Source organism: Pleurodeles waltl, chromosome 5, assembly GCF_031143425.1.
Source record: "Pleurodeles waltl isolate 20211129_DDA chromosome 5, aPleWal1.hap1.20221129, whole genome shotgun sequence".
NCBI classification, from domain to species: domain Eukaryota; kingdom Metazoa; phylum Chordata; class Amphibia; order Caudata; family Salamandridae; genus Pleurodeles; species Pleurodeles waltl.
Window position 1 is genome coordinate 1770089799 of NC_090444.1, and position 21465 is coordinate 1770111263.

Sequence of the window (21465 nt, forward strand, 5' to 3'; positions counted from 1 at the left end):
GTTTTCCCATAGCAAAAGCTGTTTCCGCCGTGTTTTTATTCACGGAGAATCCGCCCAGGAAAAGGTGGCAGATTGGCGGGTTGTAATACTGTGGGCGGTACATTGTCTACCGCCTGTCTGTTGGCGGTGACCGCCGCGCTGCTTGTTTGCACCGCCGTGGCGGGCGGTTTGTAAAAGTGGCTGACTTTGTTGGCGGTTTCCGCCAGGGTCATAATTCCCTTTTTTGGTCCGCCGGCCTGTTTGCGGTATTTCCGCAGCTTTAACACCGTCCGCCAGGGTCGTAATGACCCCCCTAATTCTTAAACGTTTGGAATGCAGCCCAGGTTACAAGGCAGTATACACAGATTATGTAAAAATTGATTAGGGACTAAAAAATTAACTTTAAAATTTGATTGCCAAACCTCACCAAACTCTTCAATCAAACCCCTTTGAAAAACAGAGCAATCCAGCAAAATGCACATTTAAAAATATGGCCAGACAACGTGGATGCCATGGATGTCCATAGCTATCTGTCTTGCCTTATTCTTCACAGCATCCTTCAGGCACAGTTTCTTTTCACACTCCTCTAGAGAAATACTCTTCCCACCAGGCCACTGACAGCTCATCTTGTCCACTGAAAGCTCCCCTCTATGCGGAGACCGCACTTTACGCATTTTGGCGACTAAGACTCATATATGTCAATATTTAGAAACAGCTAAGAGGCAGAGTCATAGAAATAAATGTGAGAATTTAGTTTCCCCTTTACTTGTACTGAATGTAGGTAATTTTAACTGGGTGAAAGTTAAAATATATGTTTTTTCGCTTTGAAAATGGGTAGTCTCTCGCCTAACCAGAAGTACTAGCATGTATAACACATCTTCAAAACGGACTACATCGGAGGCAGAACACAGGGCGTCTCCTGAAAAGCTTTCACAAAACAAGGGTTCTTTGGACAGCACCAAACCTTAGAGCTTCAATGCCTACGCTCGAGAAACAGTGCACATTGGGACATTCCTTCGCAGAGTGTACCCTGAAAAGCTGGGATTTCCTTTACCAGGGCCTCAAGCTGGTTACCTCAATACAGTGTGCAAACTAAACTTGAAAAGACTTTTGCTTAGTCGTCTGCTTTTTAACTTTCCGATGCCCTCTGTGGGCTGTCAGAAGGGATGGGGAGGGAGACATTTTTCCCCAGGCCCCACCCTCTTTCAGTTTCTTTATAGACTGTAAATCAAGCCTGCCCCTTGGAATAATTGATGAGGTAGTTTACACCACCAGATAACACTAGTTTGTTGTACCATCCATGTCTTCTCTTTCCCTGATGGACATGTTTTATTAAACTTAAAAACAGGTGTCCACCCTACAGGAGGACCTCATGGACGTGCTGACCCAGACCCTGCAAACATTTCTGACATGCATGTCCCATCCTAAAGAAACAACTTCACCTTTATGAGGTCGAGCACGCAACCGTTTTGACCTGTTGTAAGTATTGTGGACTTTTAACCACGCCCACCGCACAGCCATCACTTTCACTCGTTCCTGGGCTTGCCTTTCGAAAATCCTTTGTTATCATTGGTAAATGCTTTATGTTTGTCCCTCCTTGGGGCAGTTTTGTAACCGCCTTGGACATCGACCCTGTTACATGGATAATTGCACTTTTGCCGATACGTTTGACTGCGAGCGAACTTCTTTTTCCTTTTGTATCTCTCCTTCACACTCACGCTCATAGAGCCCGTGGCGCTTTGAATCGGCTCGCTTATGTCAACTGTTTTACTTTTCATTTTCAATTCATGTGGCAAGAAAAGTCCAGTTAGTAATTTACAATGCTAATAGATCTTACTTGAGCAAACACCAGACCCATCGCACTGCAAATGCTTGTTTTTCTCTTGCCCCCAACTCTCGTCTACAGCTTCACTCTCTTGCCAGTCGCCCCCTCACCCTCTGCTTCTGATACTTATTCCCTGTCTTTCCACAATGCCCTCCACATACAATGGTGTTATTTTTGATGATCAGGTACAAACTGCTTTTTCTCCTGTAAGTCCATCTCTCTTGTACACCAACTACTTTATACCTTTTTATACTGAATTACAATTTTTAAGTCTGTATTTTAAATAAAGATTTCATTGGGAAGTGCATGGTAACTTTCAAAGCAGCTGCAAAGTTTTTTGAGCCCAATTTGAAATCACGGGTCCCGTGCTAATCACACTCAGCCCTGGGTTTTGGCTACAGAAACTACTGCAATAGTTCGTGTAATTTGCACAGTCAAAACAGTGTGTGAACGACACTACCATGCCGTAAAACTTGTCACAAAAACTGTTACTGCACGGTGCTTCCAATTGTTTGAGGTAATGAGGTTTAAGAAAAAACCTACAAATACAATGCGGTAAAGGTATTTCTCTGGTCAGGTTTTTTTTGCACCTGGTAATTGGAATAAGGGTCAATATATTTTTATCTATCAAATGCTCCCATTTTCCTTTTCTACATACAGCAATGAAAAGCCTCTTTGAATTGGTTTGCAAAAACCAAAAGCCATGAATGAATGAATGAATAGCCATAGTTTATGCTCAACATAAAAAGATCTTTATCCATCAACCCTTTGCAATAGCCCTAGATGGCCAACTGCAATAATAAATCTTAATCGCTCACCTAGATCCTCATTCCCCCTTTTATCCTCAATTTGCACACAAAGACAATTCAGCTCAATATACAATAACGTAAGATAACATACAAAACCATAATATACAATATCAGGACATACGATAACGTAAACATGTATTTGTGATATTTGAACGAGCTGTGTTCTCCAACGAGGTAATAAATATGCATCTCTTACATACAGGTGTGCTATTGAGCTGTAAAGAGATACATGTTGGTCCAACGATTGCCATGGCCAAGCTTGAGTAGGAACTCACAGGCCTATGCCATTCTTGACCGAGAAAACCTTTGTAGTTCTCAGCTTGAGGAGTGCTCCACTTTATACATCAACACTTAATCACCATAACGCACTTGCTTCACTATGCTGTTATGAGAGTCTCTAAAATGGACAATTAAGGTTATTGGATGGTTGCCTTGTTGCATATCCCCTGATCACTGATTCCTGTATTTCTGAAAGTAAATTATGCTCTTGCAGCTTGTATTCTGTGAGTACTATTGAAGACCTAGCACATCCTTCCCTTGGAAGTAAGAATTGGCAATAATGGAGTATCAATTTCATCAATGTTTAATTTGTTCACATAGTCCACTAATTGTTTCATAGTATACTACAGCAGTCAAAAACCTATACTCAATATGTGGTCATTTGTGAGCGTGTGAAATGGGCGTAGTATGGGAGCGAGGATCACCACCTCTGTCACTGAGAGAGCTCTCAGAACTACAAACAATTGCAGAGAGGTAGCAGGTACTTCTAATTGTAAATCTAATGTTTTAAAGCAAAGCGTTTGAATAAGTTATAGAAACGTATTGGGCTAGCCAGCGTTCCCTAATTTTTTCTGGATTAAAAATCCCAGATAGCTTCCAGGGCAGCAAGCTTCATCACGGTGTACAACTGTGGTCCAACTCTGTAGCATCACTTTTCTCTGGGAAGTCCATATGCCCACAAAGTATGATTGCACCTCAAACAACAATTGATGGTTGTAGCTTATTCTGGCAAGCACAGTGTGTTTTTCCAGTCCGTGTGGCAAGTATGTTGCATTAACTGGACAGACATATTCTCCTGAAATTGCTGTCTTTGGCAAAAGAGGCTTCTCATCCTTATGCCAGGAATCCCTGTAGGCATTTATGATGTGTCTCCATCTGATTGTCCCTCATGTACATTGAGGATGTTGTGACAGTTAAGATGAGTTCACAAAATTGTAGATCATGCTGGGAAGAGAACAGAAGAAAAGGAAACAATATGAGAAAATTCAATGGAAATGTAAATAAGTCTCCTTGTTTCACCTTGGTCCACTTTGACTCTGAAATATTCCAACATTGACTTCAATTACCCAACATTCCAATTGATATACAAATCTATTTCGACTAACTTCTGGTTTAAAGTCATTGAGCAGGAATATCTTTATAACAGTCATGCAAGATATGACTCAAACACCATTTAATTACAACCTTAAAAAAATATTTCCTTCTAAGGCTTATCATTTGCTTTACTGGTCAGACGGGCTCTGAAATTTAGTAATCAAGGCTGGCTACTGATATTCAGCAAAATGTAAGCATGGCTTTTCAAGGCTCTCGTTTATTGAACTGCTTCCTATTGAACACTGATGTGGTGGCCCTGGCTTTACTTTAGGTTAGGGATTCTTAACCTTTTGACCTCTGCGGATCCCCACTGAATCATTACTGTTACCCAGGAACCCCCAAAGATTAATTATTGGAAGCCAGTGACCCCCGGCCTATACAATTTCTATAATCTGAACTTTGAAACAATACTAAGAAGTACAAAAAACTACTTTAGAGGGTATATTACGCACAGACCTTACTATACAAAGTAGGTTGTATAGCAGAGGCTGGATGTAGGAGAGGCTGTGGATTAAAAGGCTCCTTTATACATATATGGTGGAGCTGCCCCCACATTCAAAGGTTCTGCGGAGGGGTGGAGAGATTGTTAGCCGGGGCAACAGGCATAACTTTAAATCTGACACCACAACGAGCACTACTGGGCACATGGGAGGCCCTGGATCACACACAGTATCAAAAAACACTTATCAATTTGGGATGCATGGGGGCAAAAAGAGATCGCCTAGAGATGGGGATCGGGTTTGCTCCCTACACACCAGTGTTGGGAAACAGGTAAGATTATTGAAAAAAGAAGTGTACAAGGGCAGAGGATGTATGAAAAAATACAAACAAAAATGGGGAGGATGGGATATAGACACGTGCGTGGAAGCAGATCTATGAAAGATTTAATCCTTAAATGAAACCATATAAAAAAGCCGGACGGCATGAAAAACTGTGGGAAAGTCACAAGGTGGAAACAGGTTCAGACAAATAACTAGACTGATCAGCATCTGTGGGAAGGATCCGGGAGGTACTGAAAGAGGGAATGGATGTTATCAATGTTAACTGGTTGGTTGTTATAATAACAAATGCAAATAAAAAAGTAAATAAAAAAAGAAATATAAAAAACAAGCAAATGCTCAAATATTTAAATATTTTGTTTAATTCACGATCTAATATAGAAAAAGTTTTCACTTTTTCAATTCTGCTTCTTTCTTCGTATATACTTTATTAATTTTACTGTATAAATTATAATATTATTTAATTTGATAGCACAGTTGAGGACTCCCTGAGTCGACCTTGTGGACCCCCAGAGATCCTTGGACCACAAGTTGAGAACCGCTGATCTAGGTCCATTGGTCAGGCAATTCGTAAAAACGTCTATCACCTTTTTAGACATTAACATCAAGGGCTACATTGCAGGCACTGCCCGGGCTACGCAACAGGTGTGGGTGCCTGTTATTTGAACTCCAGCGATTTTGCTGGTCCATTGGCAAACATACCATACCCTCAATATTACATATCTTTGCCTATGACCTTAAGTATGAATAGTGTTGGCAAGTCTCACTCCACTCTTACATCTGCAGCCTCTTCTGTAATAATGGTTATTGACGCAAATAGCGTAATAAAAAATATTCGCAACAGGAATATCATATCAAAAATATCATGACTACCAAACTATCATGAAACAGAATATCTGATGTAAGAATATTATGTTTTTGGAATACAATTGTGTTTTTAAATAAATTAATTTAAAACATATTGGTATATTAATTTTAAGTGGTAGTACTGTTAGTATGATTGGTATTACTTTTTTAAATATAATTTGTTATTTACATGTGTAATTCAATTTTCTTTAAATTTACTTAGAAATGTATAATGTAGTAGTGAGTTGGGAATTGTATTTATTTAAATGTTAAGTATTTTCACTGCCAATTCAATATTTAATTAGTCATTAATTATGTACGTTTTTAAAGTTGTTAATTGTAATGCTATTTATTTTATTGTAAATTATAATGTATATATTTTAATGTTTCTAATAATTTTACTAATTTATATTTTATTAGCAAGTTGTTGGTTTTGTTGGGGTTAGGTTGGAAAGATACTTGAATTATATATGTTTTTATTCCATTATTAACCTTAATTATTGGTTAGTTCTGAATATTTTTTATTCTCTTATGATGTAAATTATTTGTTTCATTTGAATTGTATTTCCATTTGCTACATGTTCTTAATATTAATAATAATATTTGTATAATTTATGCTTCTTATATGATCTATTACTTATTTAATTGTATTTGTTTTATTTAAGTCATGTTTACATTTAAATATTGTTTTTTTTTCAGTGTTTGTGTTTTTGATCTGTAGATAGAAAGTGAATTTAATTATACTTAATTTAAATGATTATTATTTTTAATTATTTTGTATTTCTTTATTTTTTAATTTATATCCTGTATATTTTTTAAAACAAATATGATTTAATAATTTTGTGTTGTTAGGTATTTGAATGTTTTGTATTAAATGATTAGGGGCCTGATTACGACCTTGGCGGAGGGGATTACTCCATCACAAACGTGATGGATTTCCCGCCTGCCATATCACAAGTTCCATTATATCCTCTGGAACTTGTAATACGGCGGACAGGATATCCGTCACATTTGTGATAAAGTAATCCCCTCCACCAAGGTCGTTATCAGGCAATATGAGTTGGAATGGTGTATGTAGTACTTCTGAAGTCCAACACTTTCTCTACTGTTCCATAGATTGCAGAGGGAATAGTAAATATAAAATCTCTGAAGTCCAACACTATCCTGGCTATTGCTGAGATTGGAGTGGGAATAGTACATTTAACGCTTCCAAAGCCCAATGTTTTCCCTACTGTTTCTTTGACTGGAGTAGGAAAAATACATGTAACCCCCTCCTAAGTCCAACACTTTCTCTACTGTTGATTAGATTTGAGTGGAAATAGGAAATCTAACTCCTCCGAAGCCCAACACTTTCTCTACTGTTGCTTAGACTGGAGTATGAATAGTAAATCTAACCTTTCTGCAGTCCAACACTATCCCTACTGTTTCTTAGACTGGAGTGGGAATAGTAAATTGAACGCCTCGGAAGTCCAACACTTTTCCTACTGTTGCTTAGACTGGAGTGAGACTAGTACATCTAATCCCTTCGAACTCCAACTCTTTCCCTATTGTTTCTTAGGGGCTGGTTAGGAGTTTGGTGGATGGAAACACCCGTCCCCCAAACTCCTGAAGCGGTGGTCGACGCTGTGCTGGTGACCCCCACTGGCCCCATTCTGACTTTCCCACTAGGTTGACCGGCGGAAATCAAGGTTTCCGCCGGTCAGCCCAGTGGGAAAGGTGCAGCAGCATTGTCGCCGGTTCATAATAGAGCCGGTTGCAATGCTGCAGCACGTAGGGGGCACTATATGAAATAAGGTTTGAGGATGCTGGGCAGGGGCCTCCCTGTGGCCCCCTGCACTTGTTCTCCACCAGCCTTTTTATGGCTGTTGAACGACCATGAAAAGGCTGACGGAGAACAAGGTTGTAATCAGCAGGGCGGCACTGAGTTCAGCGCTGCCCTGGCTGATTACAGCCTGCACCGCTGTCAGCCCATCAGGATCTGAGATGCTGGTGGGGATGGTGGTAGGTGGTGGGTCTGCCCGTCAACCTCGTAATGTGGCTGTCGGACCGCCACTGCTGCGGCGGTCCAACAGCCCCCACGAGGCTGGCGGTCTTCGGACTGCCAGTCTCGTAATCAGGCCCAAAATCTGGATTGGGAATAGTTAATCTAACCCCTCCAAAGTTTAACCCTTTCCATATTGTTGCTGAAACTGGAGTGGTAATAGTAAATTTAACACTTTAGAAGTCCCACACTTACCCTACTGTTGTATACATAGGAGTAGGAATTATATCTGACCCCTCCAAAGTCCAATATCGTCCTTTCTGCTGCTTAAATTGGAGTGGAAATAGAGTCTAACCCATCTAAAATGTTGGTTAGAATCGATTTATATGAATTCTTTTTTATATTGTTGTTTAGATGTATTTGTGTTTATTTTCTAATAATTTGTTTTTTTAAATGTTTATATTATTTTTAGAAACGTTATCTTATTTCATTTTTTTATACTTATTGTATTACTTTATTTAAAACATATTTCGTAATATATGGTTTCTTAATTTTTTGTTACAATCAATATTATTTTGGGACTTTGTAATTTTTTAATACTATCAAATATATATATATATATATATATATATATATATATATATATATATATATATATATAAATATATATATATATATATATATATATATATATACATATAAACACAGATATAAAGATATATATATATTATTTATATACTTAGTTTAGAGTAATAAATAAATCAAACTATTTGTATATGTTTATTTTTTAATATTTAGATGAGGTTACATATTTTACTGGTCTTATATATATATATATGTGTGTGTGTTTGCTAATTTTAAGTTTACTTTATTCTTAATACTTTAAATTAAATGTATTTATCATTTACAAAATGTTTAGTTGTATATTTATAAAAAAATTATTTTATATATATATATATGTATACACATAAATATAAAAACTAAAAACATATACACATAAATATAAAAACTAAAAACCTGGTCTTTGAGTAGACAGGTCTATGTGTCAATTTGTACCTGGCATGGAAGAATTGTGGGTAGTGGTCATTGAGGTATCACAGTCAGCATGAGACTTCATTGCATATTTTGGTTTGGGATTTCTGTAACCATTACAGGTATAGAGAAGATGGAGCTCAACTGTGCTGGTGAGGGGGTAACGGTAGGGTGTGGGATAGCTCCTTCACAGGTGGCAGCGCTGAGATGCTGCCTGACTCAGATACAGGATGGCCTGGTGATGTAGCTGCCCTGTAGCTTTACTCCTGGCTGGCAATACTGCTTTGGCTATCCCTAGTCACATGCAGGTTTTTATTGTATCTCATATTATGGACCCCTTGCATGGCCTACCCAAGCCCGATTGCTGAGTGGTAAAGAACCTCAGCCCTGAGCCTTACATTTTCTGTATAGTCTTCATCTTCACCAGTGCAGTACCCACCATATCTGGTGCAACTCCTGCAAACCCAGTGATGGTAGAGCCCAAGGTACCATTCCCCCAGACCCAACCCTCAGTGTACTAATCTTGTTACTTTTCAACAGGGGGGCAAATGCTAATGATATTTCTGAGAAAGGAAAGTTTATGGTTAAGTTTAAGTTAAATTGTTGAGGAAATGAACATTGTGTGTCCAAAAGACACAAATTTAGAGTATAAATATTTTTGTAGGAACCCTTATCATGGGGAGATCAGAAATAAGGACTGAGGAGTAAAGAGGATGCGTGCAGTACAGAAACACAAGTTTGAAGCCAATAGATTGGTACAGGTGGGAATTTGGTCTATAAAAGAGAAACCTAACTGGAAGGGGATATTGAAGTTTTGGGAATAACTAAGCTGCTCATGAATTTTCCCAATATGACCACGATTGTACCAAAATTTCAAGGGTTCTATAATTTGAAGGATGTGATTATGTCCTCACATTGAAGTATGTGTATTATTATTTTGTATTATTTAGGTTGTCCAAAAAAGGTCCTGTATAGAGGAATAAAATACTGTTAAATTATTGTCTACATGATTTGTGATCAGAAGATGTACTGTTGTATTTCGGGAGAGAAAAATATGTATTCATCTAGAAAGTTGTATTGCTTTTAAGGTAACTATCTGCATATTTGGGTGGGAAAATATTGATTTGGAAAACTAGAATAACTCAAAATGTCTTGGGCTTCATGAGTCACTGCTATGTATATAGAATTCAAATATTCAAAAAGTAAAACTTTTTAGTGTTGCCCCCTGGGGAAAGCTAGTGGGATATTTGTCGAACAGTTGAAAATGCTGCTTAGAGTATGGTATGTGCTCAAATAGATGTATGTGCATAGTTACAGTGAATAAGTATAAATTATGATTATGTATGATGCTAATTTTGTTCTTTTTTAAGCAGTGTCTGATTATGCATGATGATTTTTTGTGTTTGTGAAGAAGAACTGATGTATAATTTTTTTTATTTTAAACAGCCCTGAAGAAGCACAGTGTGCGCGAAACACATGTTGGCTATATGTGCCGTATAAAGAGATTTTACCGGTGACACAGTGAACAAGGAATAAAAGAAGAACTACAAAAGAGTTTGCATTATGTGAATTTGTGTCTATCTCAGTATTGTTATTTTTGTATTAATAATGACTACATTGGTGGGGACCAGTGTATTGAGTGTAGCGCCAGGCGATATTCCTATCACCCAAGTATTGTTTAATATTTAGTGTGTGTGTGTTGTGTGTGTATATATATATATATATATATATATATATATATATATATATATATATATATATATATACACACACATAATATATATATACATATACACACACATATATATTAAACAATACTTGGGTAATAGGAATATATTTATATATACAAACAGAAACTTGTGTTTGGCCAGCTCTCTTCATACATTGGTCTGTTCAACTGTCATTCACATTTGCTTCTGCCCATTACAACATGGTGTAGTGGGCAAGTCCACTCTAGCCTTTAGCTCAACTGCACTATGACAGTATTTTGCGAGACCACAAATTACATCTGCCTAAGCAGAAGTGCGCTTCAATGCCACGGCTACTGTTCCAGTACTTTACCAACGCTTGTTCCTTTTCATTCTTCATCCTTTTGCAAGTGCTTCGTTTTCCTTCTTTTTTATTTTTGTGGCATACGTTAGCAGTGACAAATTACAATTAAAGATGAACAACGCACCAGTTTGCCCAGGCCAGAACAATGGGCTTTGCCAATGCTTGTTTGGAATGAAAGGAACCGGTGACGATCCGCACCAGTGCAGGATAAAGCGTGCTGCTCATGGCGCATGCGTACCAAACCCCAGCTGGCACAGCTGTTTAAACAGCTATAAAACCAGTGTCCGGTCCGGGATCTGAGCAGCATGTTAGTCACAGGAGGTTAGTGGAAGAGACCCCTTGGGCAGTGCTTCGAATTTGCCGGTGCTGAGTACCAGCACTTTTTTTTTCTTTTGAGAGGGAGAGTACCTGCACTCAAGATAAACATAACACTTTTAATTGGAGAGTAGCGGCACTTCTCAGAAACAAGCAGGTACTCTGATGCAGAGTACGTGAACTTCTGTTTTTCCATTTCAAGCACTGCCTTTGGGGTAAGTCGGAAGTGACGATAAACGCTAGTCAATCACTTTGCTGTTCATTATTAGTGTGCTGTTCAAAAGCCGTGGTTTGCAAAATATCGTGATAAAAGCCAAGGTAAAAAAAAAAAAAAAAGAATCAGTCTTTAGATTCTAGCAACATGGATTGTTCTGGAGCTGTCCAGGGTGCTGAAATACTTTACTATGTGAGTGAAAGGATGACGACCTCGGACATACATTGACTTCGTCAATCCCCCAAATTCATGTGGATTTCCAAAATTATTAACTGAGGCCATGAGATTGGGGCTAGAATTTCCACGCTTGTGGAGGAGATGTTGTTGCTGGTCAGGGGAGGCTTGCCCTGCTCCCAGAATGCACTGCACGACCTGAGTACTATCCACCGCACAGCACTCCAGGAGAGCTGCTACGCCAGGGAACTGTGTATCCCACCTGCACAGTCCCTGGAGCAGAGGGGAACAATACGTGGGAGGAGCGTGGCATGTCGGAGTGCATCCGCTCTCCATTTCAAGCTCATCACTCACACAAAGGAAAGTTTGGTGATCTGGGGCTAACCCTATAAAGGCTTTCCAATAGTGAACGTGATCACTTCTTCACTACATTCACTCCTGTGTTAGGAAGCGGCAATCTGCTCACTATAAATCTTACATGACCTTTGTAAAGAATAAAACAAAAACAAAGATGTTTTGTTACCGGAGGTCCCTCTGATTTTTGTTTTTTCACTCAAGTTTGAGTAAACCCACCCACCCACCCTGCACTCCAAAAACTATATTGATGGTCGCACCAGCCACGATCTGTAATCACCAGATTTAAGAGTACTTCCGTTGTGAGACGCAATTGATGGAAGGACAAGTTCAGTCTCTCCTACTCTATGAGACAGTCAGATTACAGGCCCCCCGGAAAGAGGTAAAACCTTTAAAAGATGCAAAGGGGGCACTGGAGGCAAAACAGTGCTTAATTTGTGCTTGTTGTTTCCGGGGCGGAGCACCGGCACTTATTTCTGATGGCGGGGCTTATTCTTCTGTCTCAAGCATTTACTGCGAGCAAAAGACACGTGGGAAAGACGGAGGGAGAGAAAAAGGAAAACGCGTCAGAAAGGGGAAAACCAGGCAGCTGCAAGAGAGAGCTGAAGGGACAGGGAGTGGCCGTAAATGGATTGAAGAGGCCCGAGGTGGCTTCAGGGTTACGCTGCATCAGTATTATGTGCTCGCACTTTTAATTGCAGCAGCCGCGAGTTCAGGAGAAGGGCTTTGAGCACCAGCACCTCTTAATTTACAAATTAAGCCCTGCCCTACAGTGTAGTAGTGCATTTTAGGCCAGGTTTTAGCATGCTGAACTTCACTCCTGGCTAGGGAGTTCACATGGCGCTATCTATGTATCAGTTCGTGAATGTATTTTAGAAATAATTCTGGGGCTCACGTTTACAAATCTTTGGGAAGGTAAAAATCGAGTTGAAGGCGTGTAAAGTGGATTTCGGTCTATTTCTAACAACTTTTCCTCTTGGAGGTCAGTGTGGTAATACTGCGTCAATAAACAATTAATACTGCTTCACAGGAAGTCTGTGGATGTTGTATCTTCAAATGCGGAAAACACGCTGAAACCCTGTCTCTGCGCGTTATTCCCCATTTACATGTTACATTGTTGGTAATATCACGATTACCCTTTGCAATAGAGCACTTTCGTTGGGATTACATTCTATAAATGGGACCCATGTGTGAGCTTGGACAGATGTGACACCCATTGCTACATTTCCTAATTACAGAAGCCACCAGAGTGTGTTAAAAAAAAGATCCCACCAAGAGGGCAACCTCGGGCGAAAACATTCTACATAATACAGGGAATATAATATCAAAATAACCCACAGATGAAATGAGGATGTTTTTAGCATTTTGCTTGCTCACCTGCTGTGAATACAAAACGATGCCTGTGGGAATTAAAAGCGTTGGCCGACATTATTAAAATGACTCCCTTTATTGGAATTGTTTCTTCTGAACCTCTGTCTAATGAGACTTGGTTTTCTTCGAAAATACCCAATGGCCTGGAAAGAGCCTTCAATGCAAGATACAAATTAGCACAAGACGGAGATCTGACCCGGCTGATTAACTCTGAACACAAGTATTTGCCGCAGGCTCAATCAAAGCAGCGCACATGAAAGCGGGGCTCCCTTCCACGGCTGCCGGGCCCGGGAGCTCCCAGCGGCACTGCCGCCGTCAATCGGCAGGCTCCCTGGACCCCTGCAGGCCTCGGTTACACATATCCGAAATTACCTGGCTGCCTACATAGAGGGCCTGCGTGTCTATGAACGTGCTCTGTCGCGTGCACCTAGCCGGAAGGAAAAGGGAATTTATATATTTGTTTTCATACTTCAAGCCTCCCTTCTGTTCATGGGCGTCCATTAACCAAAATGCCAGGGATAGCGGAAGTGACATCGTACACAATTTGGCCTTAATGACCTCACAGGAAGTGATGTCACATGACCTTAACCCTCATGAATTCACAATAACTGCACTCACTCTTTACCTTGATTCTCTCATTCTCACTGTCTTGCTCACTCTTACTCTGACTCGGCTATACTTGCTCGCACCTCGTAGTACACATATCGGAAATGACTTGCCCGCATGTAACGAGGGCCTGCGTGTCTTTGTACGTGTTCTGTCGCGTGCACCCCCTAGAAGGAAAACGGCATTTATATATTTCATTTTGAAATTTCAAGAAGTGCTGCGTGCCTCCCTTCTGTCATGGGTGTTTATTAACCAAAATGCCCGGGATCCATACACCCTTTGACCTTAATGATGTCACAGGAAGTGATGTCCCATGCCCTTAACCTGCATGACATCAAAAAAACTGAACTCGCTCTTACCTTGATTCACTCAGTTGCACTCTCTTGCCCACTCTTACTCTGACTCACCTATACTTTCTAATTTCACACACCCACACACTGTTCAACATACTAACATATATGATCACACACACTGGCCAAAGGGTTCCATGTTAAACCTTTCAAACCTGAAGCAATAGACTCCCATGATAATAAAGCTTGAGGGTTGTTTTCTGGCCCAGCATGAGCTTGAGACATCTGGGTTTCTTTGGTGAAACTATTCCTACTAATTTATGTACCAACAATAAACCCATTTTATTTTCTAAAGTTAAAACATGTCTAGATAGTCAAATTAAATGATGGCTGAAGTGCTGCACTGTTTCTAATTCTACAAGAGCTCCACTGAGAAAATCAAGTGAAAGTCAAGTATTTGCTCATCCAGTCTGAGTGCAGTGGCATTGTGCCCCATGACACCAGTGGTACACGCCAATCACCCTAGCGGTTATTAACCAGTAACCTTTCACTGCCTTGGAACCACAAGAACAGTTTTTACACTTTAAAGGAAAAAGAAAAGAAGTGCAGAGGAACACTGCCTATTGCCTTGTCCGGCCACTTCCAGCAACACCCACCACCTTCAATGCTAAGCAGAAAGTGATCCACTGGTAAGTGGTCGAGCTCGGGGAAGTAGATAATTTTATTTAGTATCCTGATACTTGCATTGGCACATAAAGAATGGGGCAACAATATTATAGGTAACAGAATGCAAAGTACAAAGGCAAAGCCAATAAGTCTTGCGTTGGCTGAAAGACTCCTGCCTTTATAAATGCGTGTTTTGTGTTTTATGGTTGTTGCACAATTTTATTGTTGGGGGAGCTCTTTTGGTCTCAAAAACATAAACTGCCATACTGGACCCTGGCACCAAACGGATCTACTTTGTGTGTAGATGCACTCCTTGTGGAAGGGAGAATGCTATCAATCACAGTAAAGTTAGCCAATAGCGGAAATGGGCTGCCCCATTGCTCTGTGTTACATGCTATAATGGGCTGAAAAAACTGTGACTGACACAGTAACAGACCAATGGATGACGAGGGCAGTCTGAACGACCCTAAAAGTAGACACATAAGACTTATAATATTATTAAGCTCTAAAGGTCTTGGCTAACACCAGACCTAACAAGGAATGGATGATTGACTAACATCTGACATGGGTGAACTTGAAAACAAACAGTCAAATAAGTAGTTTATTTCGAACTTGAAATTACTGAGTAAGAAAAGTGTTTCTCTACCCTGCAGAGCTGGCTTGCTTACTGATTAGGAGAATTCAGTTGCACTAACATGTTAGCACAGAGAGAAAGATGTAAAAAAGAAATACAATGTGTAATTTATTAAAAAAATACAAAAACACAAGGCAACAATTCTACAATGCATAGTGTACTAAAGATGTCCTGTTCAGAATGTGATTTTATAGTTCCTTTACCTCACGCATACGGAAAACCAGATCCGGCGGTCAAGCCTTCTCCTGCATCACTGCTAAAGCGTGGAGTGATCTGCTGCTGCTCATAGGAGCCTCTGCTTCACATCTTGAATTCTAAAAGAAGTTGAAGACCTGGCTTTTCATGTGGCCCCACTAGGCCCTCGGCTTGGCTAGGCTCACACCTGCTAAGCACCAGGATACCCTCCAGCGGATACCCTCCCAGGTTGTATTTATTATAACTACTGCAGGAAACTAGTTTCAGAACTTACTATACTGAAGTTACCTAAAGCAGCCATGTATCAGCCTCTTCTGATTGTGCAGCCTTTTATAGCCTGAATCAAGCTGCTCCCTGAGTAGGTGTGAAGAGGCCTGGTGCTGAAAAAATATAGCCATTTGGAAAGGAGGAGATCGGTTTCCTGGAGAAGCCAGGAGAGGAAGGGGACAGGGGAGATAAACTGGACTTCAATGGTAGGAGAGTAGAGGTCACAGGATCAAATTCCATCCCTCACTGCCTTGACCCCCAGCCAGATGGGAGCCTCCCTAATTAGATTAGCAGACTGGAGAGGGAGTGTAGCCAGAAGTTAGCCACATATCTGGGTTAGGTTACATAGGCACATACTCCAAGGAGAGAATGTCTCATTTTGGTTTTGTGAGAACAGTGCATTCTGGGTCAAACATATTCCACACTTCACAGGAATTGGTCATACCAGAGGGAGGTAACTTTACCCCCATTGGTTGGAGTACCTCCACTTCTGCAAGCCCATAATGAAGGATAAATATGACAGAGCTGCAGGAGCCCCTCAGATCACTGCCTGGAACAACAGAAGAAGGAATGCTCCACTGTACCCTTGGCTTCCACCTGCTGCACTCTCAAAGCTCCACAAAGAAATAACTGTGCCTGCTTCAAAAGGAAAATGAGCAGCAACAGGTAGAAAAGAGCTGGAAGAAGCCACTCGCAACATCTAAAAAGAGGACTACTCCAGTTGACCAGCTGCAGCTGGATTTTCCTGGACTGACCAGGTGCTGCTGGACACTTTTCAACACAAAGGAAACCACTCACAAGAAGTTTTGAAAGTTTAGGAACTTTTTGCAAAGTTTTGGTAAAGAGCTCCAGAAGAAGACCGACTGCACATCAAGAGTCAAGCTGCCGTTGTCAAACCAAGAACCGGCCTGACTGTGCTTGTTTGTCCTGCCGAAAGCTCCAGAGCTCTTCACCATTGATGCAGAGCGCAAAGACTTTCAGGGGCTCACTAAGGCACCACGCTGCAGCAGGCTGCCTTTGCCAAAGCCAACTACAGATCAGAGGAACCCGAGGGCTCATCATCAAGAGAAAAGCTCAGAAAAAGCGAACAAGTGTGAAGGTAAAATGTTGACGGGGACCTACCACTCACCCTATCTGACCCACTTTCCATCACGTTCAGCCTAAAACGTTCACTTTGTCCCAATCCAGCACTACCAGATAGCAGTGAATAGTGCTTTATGCTTTCTGGCACTATAATGCACATTTGTTTAATATATATTATTAGAAAATTCATATCTCTGGCTCTCTACATTGGAGTTTTTTTTGTTTTGGTGCCATCTTAAAGATAACAATATTCTCTATTTTTATAAATTGGCTGTTATTGCTTTATGTTTTTTAGATTTTTGATGTTTCAGTGATATATTGATGATTTACACTTGCCTGTCTTCTAAATTAAGCCTGATTGCTCATTGCCAAACTACCCAGGGTTGAGCAAGGATTCATTTATTGAGACCTGACTGGACCTTACTAGTGATTGCGGTATTATTACTAGCTGAAGGCGCATACTTCCACCTACTAATAATCCACTTTCCTACACCTTGAAAGTGAAAGAAGTGCTCAGGCAGTGGATGCAGGCCCTGCAGATCCGATCCATACATCATTTGTAAAATGCAGTTGTTCCTATCTCAGCCAGTGGACAACAAACCAGTCCCAAGACATCTATGAGTTAAGGTCACTGGAAAACATACAACATGATTTACAACGTTTTTTAATTTTTGGTGGAGAACAACAGCATGCGGTGTCTGTCTACTCTTGTCTGTCTACTCTTGTGTGATTTGGAGTAGGTAACCCCTAGTCTTATTCATTTGTATCTCTTGCTTTTCCCCATAAATGGCTTCAGCTATTGCATCCAAACATCATTTTTTGGGTTTTGCACTTTTAGCAAAAAGTCTATCAGCGCTTTCTATGCACAATCATTACACAGCTAGAAAAGTATGTTTTGTCTTCTTTACTGCTAAAAGGAGAAGCATATTGGCAGAAAAAGCACTACACAAAACCATTTCATCAGTGCCTTTATCTACCTGATATATTTCCAGAGAAATATGTATGGGTACCCTTTCAGACACAGATATTGTGAGTGAATAAGCATTCCTTGAGCCTGTACGTCTCTTTTACCTGGATTATTGAACGATGTAAGATTTATATATATTTACCACAGTGTGGCCGAGTAAACAGACATGGGTAGGCAGCAGTGGTAACAAAGCCCCCACAGCCCCTGCGGTGCGGAGGGGAGGGGCCCGAGCACCAGAGGGGCCCTCAGCATAGTACCCTGGCCTGATAGCTCCCGAGTGAGGTCGGAGGGGGGGGGGACCTCCATGTACTTTGTAGGGGGGGTTCCCTCAAGTTCCGTCATACCACTGGTAGGCAGAAGCAGCTGCCTTTCCCCTCTCAGCCAAGAAATTTCACAATAAGGCTTTGAAGAAAGAGGATGAATGTAAAGTAGACGCTAACCTTCCCAGGATGCCCACTGGCCTGACCCAGTTTGAGCAGAGACATGCAAGAAGAGTGGTGATGTAAGCACATTGCAGAAGATTATACAATAATGGGATTAGCAGGTGGTCTGAGGAGCAAAGAAGAACCATAATGATGCCTTGAAAGATCGAAGTGGGAATAAGGTTTTTAGCAGCTGAAAATGTGAGCCATGGGTGGATCTCGCAAATTTTATACAACTGGTGCCGCCATGTGCCAGCAATAGTGAAGCTACACATGAGGTGGGCCAACGAGAAACCCATGATCATTAAATGTGCATGACAGAAAGAGTCTGTGGAAATAGAATACAAGGAACAGGTTTGCAGATATAACGATCTTTAGCAAGAAAAAAGGTGTTCTTATGTCTGTGTGACTGGATCGTGACTTAGGGCCAGATGTATGAAAGCTTTTTGCATTCGCAAACCGAGCGAATGCCCGTTTGCGAATGCAAAAAGCCATTTCAGAATGTATTAAAGGCATTCTGAAAGCAATTTTAAGGAATCGCTAAAATAGTGATTCCTTAAAATTGCGACCCTGTTTAGAGAGTCGCAAATTGCGACTCTCTAAATAAGAAATCGCAAATAAGGATTCCTTATTTGCGATTTCTAAAGCACCTGTAAGAAGCCATTCCTAAATGTGACGTTGGCATTTAGGAATCGCTATTTACCACCAGGTTGAACCTGGTGGTAACCATGTGCAAATTTTAAAAATGCATTTTAAATGCATTTTTAAAAATTTACATGTAAAGCACACATACCCTTTTGGCATGTGTGCACCTTACATGTTGTAAAAAAATATTTTGGGGTGCAGCAGAGGGGGCCTTAGGCCCCCAGCACCCTGGGATTTTGCATTTCAGAAATTGCAATTTCCAGTTAAGAAATCGCAATTTTGCAAATGCAAAAAATTCACAGATATGGGCCTACAGGCCCATAGGTGCGAATGGGGCCAGTATCGCAATTTGCGATTCGGTAATAGCATTAGCGATTTTTAAGAAATCGCTATTACCGAATCGCAAATGTGATACATTGCATTTTCCGAATCAGAAATAGCGATTTCTTAAAGATCGCTATTTCCGAATCGCAGAAGGCCTTCTTGGTCCATCTGGCCCCTAATCCCTAATTAAGTACGTATGCTCGAGTAAAGGAAGCTTTATGGGACATGCCGTTAATAATTGGTTCACCTTTTCTAGATTTAGCCTATAGACATCTTTGGTCATCTGTTGGCCACAGACTTATTGAATCCAACATATACTTAGATGGGCCTTTAGACCCGGCCCTTGGGCATGACTTAATGGCTTCCTTGCAAATCTCAGTTCTCCACGACTGATTCAATGGCTTTGTTCTCTATTCTTGCATTTGTCCTCTCAAAGAGCATTGCATCCTGACTGTGTTTTGATTGAATAATTTATATCCTTCTGCTGCTGACGTCAGAACCTTTTAATGCAATGCATGAGGGATTAGTCACCTCCTCTCTCTCTCCTTTTTTCCATGCTACCCCCTTCCCTTTCCCACATCCCACCATCTTAGGTGAATGTTTGTCTCCGCTTCAGCACCCGCATGCCCACTGAGCTCTGCGCTCAGTCCTTTCGAGCCCTCTGTCTTTGCTCCCATAGATCACCTGCCCTTTTACATCCCCACTCTCTTCATTTAAACATTTGTTTTTCCCCTTGTGCCCGCTTGCCACACGCTCTCTGTCACTTTCTCTCCCTTTCTATGCGATCTCCCTGTCCCCTTCATGTTTCACGTCCCATTTCGCTTTATTTAAACTGTCGTCCCCTCATGATCCATCGACTGCCCACTGCTGTATCAGCGTGCGACCATTAAAAACATTTATAGTGTTTTTAAACTATTATAAGGTAACTGCCCGTGCATACACATTCAAGGTGGCCATCTTGGCATGCTTTTCTCTTAAAGCAAAAGAAAATTAATTCCAGGACGATTAGCTTGCAAATAAGGCACCAATTTCGCAAAATAGCATTAGCAAAGACAATAGCTCAGTGGCCCCCATGTCCTCAGTAAAAGGTAATGACTTTTCCAATAATTGAGCCTTCCAATTGGCTTCCATTGAATATTGAAGTAACCATTTTATTTGTTTTTTCCCACTGACTTGTTTTGGAATGTCTAAACATTTTATACATTGTTGTGGTATGCTAACACATTTTTCCTTTTTATGAAATAGGTTTTAAACTTATTTTTATTATTCCTTTTACTATATTAAGTAGTTGTATGCTTGCACCCCGCAGCACTTGCTAAGACTAAGCCTTGAACTTGGTTTACCCTACCCAAGTGAGGGACAAGGACATTTTAAGGGTCCTTGGTTCTCTTACCTGAGTTGTTCCTGTCATGGGTGTTGCAGAAGCATGGCCATAGCCCATGCCAGTGAAGGGTCTTTCAATAAAAAAAGCTTTATTTTTTTTCATGCAGACACAAGTTTTGTGGAGAATGATTCCACTCACCAGTAAAGGTAGTAGAAGAAGGAGAGGAGGTAAAATGCCATCTTGCACCAGGCCTCTTTTTGGCAATAATTTAAAGTGGCTGCATTCATAACTATGGGTGGATCATACGCTAATTCAGAGCTATCCGCTGGGCAGTGGAAGTACCTGTGGGAAAATAAGCAACACAGATCAAATATTAATAATACGAATATTTCAAAATGCATTTCTAACTGTACAACATAAAGTTCCTGTGCGATATTAGTGAATTTGCTGATGACACAAAACATCAGGATCATAGCTAAAATGACCCGGGCTTAAGGTTCTGGACAAATCGCCCTCTGAAAAGCACCAATAAAAAGGAGATTCTACATTGGGAGATTGACAAAAAAACAGTGGTAAAGACCACAGTCTGGAAAAAGATGGTCTGATAGCAGATAAGGTGACCATATCTACAGCTAGTTTTCTAGATAAAGGAAGATATTCACCTGCATTAGCCAAAGATGGACAACCATCACTACCAGAAACTTGATAAAGAAATAAGACAGACCAAAGGTAAGGATAGAGAGGTGGTAGCGTTCCCACCCCACCATGAACTTCAGGCAATGCCATGGTGACTGTAGATGTGGAATGTGAAAATAAGCATCCTGTAAGACCAAAAAAACATCCAGTCCCGTTATTCCAAGTCCACCAGCACTTGAACCAAAAATAGCATTTAGAAACTGTCTATTGTCAGATAGGCATACAGGATATTATGGTCTAG

At 40.6% G+C, this 21465-nt stretch overlaps 1 protein-coding gene and 1 long non-coding RNA gene across 2 annotated transcripts in view; one reads left to right on the top strand and one right to left on the bottom strand.

Annotated features, from left to right (window-relative positions):
- LOC138297441 (uncharacterized) overlaps positions 1-10179 on the top strand; it is a 30291-nt gene extending 20112 nt beyond the window's left edge. The window contains exon 3 of the long non-coding RNA XR_011204105.1: positions 10072-10179. This is a non-coding gene — a long non-coding RNA (uncharacterized lncRNA). The remainder of the gene's footprint in view (positions 1-10071) is intronic.
- Positions 1551-21465, bottom strand: part of CNIH3 (cornichon family AMPA receptor auxiliary protein 3) — a 443940-nt gene continuing 424025 nt past the window's right edge. The window contains exons 5-6 of the mRNA XM_069236797.1: positions 20727-20870; positions 1551-3837 (exon numbers count right to left, since the gene is read on the bottom strand). Of these exons, the coding sequence (XP_069092898.1) occupies positions 3807-3837; positions 20727-20870 (175 nt within the window). The 3' untranslated portion in view covers positions 1551-3806. The remainder of the gene's footprint in view (positions 3838-20726; positions 20871-21465) is intronic.